Source organism: Calonectris borealis, chromosome 3 (assembly GCF_964195595.1).
Source record: "Calonectris borealis chromosome 3, bCalBor7.hap1.2, whole genome shotgun sequence".
Taxonomy (NCBI): Eukaryota; Metazoa; Chordata; class Aves; order Procellariiformes; family Procellariidae; genus Calonectris; species Calonectris borealis.
Window position 1 is genome coordinate 12,672,559 of NC_134314.1, and position 3,459 is coordinate 12,676,017.

Below are 3,459 nucleotides of genomic sequence, written 5' to 3' on the forward strand. Positions count from 1 at the left end.
CCATACCCACTACACCATGTCCCTAAGCGCCTCATCTACACGTCTTTTAAATACTTCCAGGGATGGTGACTCCACCACTTCCCTGGGCAGCCTGTTCCAAGGCTTGACCACTCTTACAGTAAAGAAATTTCTCCTAATGTCCAGTCTAAACCTCCCTTGGTGCAACTTGAGGCCATTTCCTCTCGTCCTATCGCTAGTTACTTGGCAGAAGAGTCCAACACCCACCTCGCTACAACCTCCTTTCAGGTAGTTGTAGAGCGCGATGAGGTGTCCCCTCAGCCTCCTCTTCTCCAGACTAAACAACCCCAGTTCCCTCAGCCGCTCCTCTTAAGACTTGTGCTCCAGGCCCTTCACCAGCTTTGTTGCCCTTCTCTGGACACGCTCCAGCACCTCCATGTCCTTCTTGTAGTGAGGGGCCCAAAACTGAACACAGTATTCGAGGTGCAGCCTCACCAGTGCCGAGTACAGGGGCACGATCACCTCCCTACTCCTGCTGGCCACACTATTTCTGATACAGGCCAGGATGCTGTTGGCCTTCTTGGCCACCTGGGCACACTGCTGGCTCATGTTCAGCTGGCTGTCAACCAGCACCCCCAGGTGCTATCTTCCTGTGCATCTGCTAGTGGTTTGCCAGCGCTAGTGGGTGGGTACCCCTTTACAGTGACAATGAGAGTCTTTGAGAAAAGACTCAGGATGAAGCTTAGTTGTGGTTCTGTACAAGATCCCATGGGCAATATACAGTTTCACTCCCTTGAACACCACGAGGACCAAATCCAAAACATAATCCAGACTGACCTTGTTTATGAAGCGCTTTAACTGCTCAAATCTGGCCCAGTTGCACAGGCTTATACTGAGAACTGCTAAACTGACATTAGTGCTGCCATCTCGCATGTGCGTAAAATTTTCTCTAGTTTGACAGTTTTATAGGGCTTTAAAAAATGATTCTACTTATATTCTTGCTGAAACCCTAAAGCTTATGAGAAATGTTTGAATGGGTTAAAACAAAACAGAAGCATATGGGATATGCTTAAATGTGGTTACATCTTGAGTGATGGTGCTACCTGCATAAATTTGAATGTAGCTGCTTTTTTGAGACACTGATGGATTTCACGTTGATTGCTCCAATATGCACATACCATGTGAGAAGAGCAGTCAGTCAGCTTAGGCTGAGCCTTGGAGGAAAAAATGTACAAGGACAATTGTATTTCCTTCCAAACAAACAAAAAGAGGGAAAGGAAAAAAAAAAAAGGAGAAGGATGCAATAAAGTTTTAGCTTTACAGTGCTCCGCTACAGGATGTATCCACCAACCGAAACCATCTGCCCCACACAGATATGCTGATCTATCCATCCCGGTGAGACAAGTTTGTTACAAGTTTGTTAGCAAGGCTGCTGCTCTCTCTGCGCCTTACATCTCCCTGTGGAGAAAAGGTTAATCTGACTTAATTAGCTCCACACAACTCAGGCCTGGGTTTTGCTCCTCTCTGCGCGTTGCTGGCCTCAGCACAACCAAGTCTTACGAATCAGTCTGCAATGAGGTTTACAAAGCAACTCATATTTTTTGGTGGTATGGTGTGATACCTGTCAGACGAAAGTCAAAATAATTAAGGATTAAGACTATGCCCTCATTTGTTTGGTTTTTGGAGGGCTTCATGTGTGTGTTTTACACGACTGTTACTGGGTGTAGGAAACAGCTGATCTGATAGCTTTCAATAAGGAGACATTGCGGTTACTAGAGCCCTCCTAGGTTTCAGTACATCTTGAGGATAAAACTTTGCATCTTTCTGATACCTGAGTCAATTTATTTCATGTCAGAGAGAAGGAAGAGAAGGAAGATAACTCAGCCTAATCTTATTTGTTCAAGCAATTTGACGTAAAAATATCTTCCATAATTTATCAGGCATTGAAGCAAGGAGTTTTTATACATTAAATACAGAAATATTATATGTTTCTGTATATATTAACAAAGTAGATAGGATTTAACAGCAATTTATCTACACAAAATGTCAGTTTGCTTATATTTCATTTCCAATATTTAGCAGTCATTGTTAGATTTTACTTACCTATCAATCAGATATATAATACGAGATACAGACTATGACACTGATATTTATTTGTTTACGAGCACAGATGTTCTCACTATTACTTAGTTTCTTGATTTTTAGGTACAGTGGAAACGTGGATAAATAGACAACACTTGAACTAACTATACATGTTCTTCCTCATCCTAATATTTAAAGTGCCTACAAATCAATACACTTAGTATTCCTATAGTGTTGTTGTCATTTACTTTTTAAAAAATCAGTTTAAAACCTGTGGATTTACTATTGTCCTTATTAAAAAGAAGATCAGTCAGAACAGTGATACGTAAATCCTAGGAAGATCAGTTGGCTTTTTTTTTTTACTTTTGTATCAGACTAGGTTTAATATTTTTCAGAAGCTTATTATTATTAAAAAAAAAAAAGACATGAAAAAAGCAAAAAGCAAGACTTCTGTTTCAGCAACCTGTAGCTCAGGTTTTTAGGCAATCCTACATCACCTTCCAGCATCGCGTCCTACGTACAACGGCGGCCCTCGCTCTCCCTCCCTCTTGCTCCGTCCTCCTCTCGCACCCCATGCCACCATACTCTGGCGAGGAAGAAATTTTGGTGTTTTTTTGTTTGTAAAGACCCTGAGCATGCCGGGGCGGGTGCTCCAGGTGGGGTCTACACCCGCTTGACGCTGTTGAGGAGCTCCGTCAGTTCGCTGATGTACTTGATGGTGTACTTCAGGGTTTGTATTTTGGTGAGGGGCTGTCCCCTCTGGCTGTAGACGGGGGGCAGGTAGTTGCGCAGCGTGTGGAGTGCGTCGGCCAGGGTCCTCATCCGCAGCTTCTCCCTCTCGCTGGCCTTCCTCCTGCGCTGGGCGGACATCCGCACCTTGGTGCCCTTGGGCAGCCGAGCCTGCCCGGGGCTGGGCAGGTAGGCGGGGGGGAAGTCCACCAGGCTGTAGCCCACCAGGCTGCCGCCGCCGTTGCCGTAGGGGGTCTCCGCCGCCGTCGGGCAAGGGGACGAGGAGTAGGATTCGAAGGAGGGCGTCGGGGATAAGCTGTGCGGAGACGAGACGGGGTGCAGCTCGAAAGCCCCAGCGGTGCTTTTCCAGTCCCAGGACGATAAGCAGACAGAGTGCTCCGAACCCAAAGCATCTTCCATGTTTATCAACGTCTCGTGCAGTTTGTCCATGCTGGAGGAGCGCTCGGGAGAAGCAATGCCCTCTGCCCGCCAGCAAAGGCTGGAGCCGCCGGCTGCCGAGACCTTTTTATGATGGAGGGAGGAAAGTGACAGAGTGGGAACGCGGGTTTGGCGAGAGGAGTTCAAAGGAGCGCCACAAGTGCTAAGATGGAAAATGAACTCCTGATGTGCTAGTTTCTTCTCAGTGATAATTATCAACCTTCAGCTAAAAAGCCTTTAAGCTAACAGGCA

General features: G+C 46.0%; 1 protein-coding gene across 1 annotated transcript; it reads right to left on the reverse strand.

Moving 5' to 3' along the window:
- Positions 1-2,703: 2,703 nt before the first annotated feature.
- On the reverse strand, positions 2,704-3,219 carry MSGN1 (mesogenin 1). The gene has a single exon (XM_075148019.1). The coding sequence runs from the start codon at positions 3,217-3,219 to the stop codon at positions 2,704-2,706; it is 516 nt and encodes a 171-aa protein (XP_075004120.1).
- Positions 3,220-3,459: the final 240 nt, after the last annotated feature.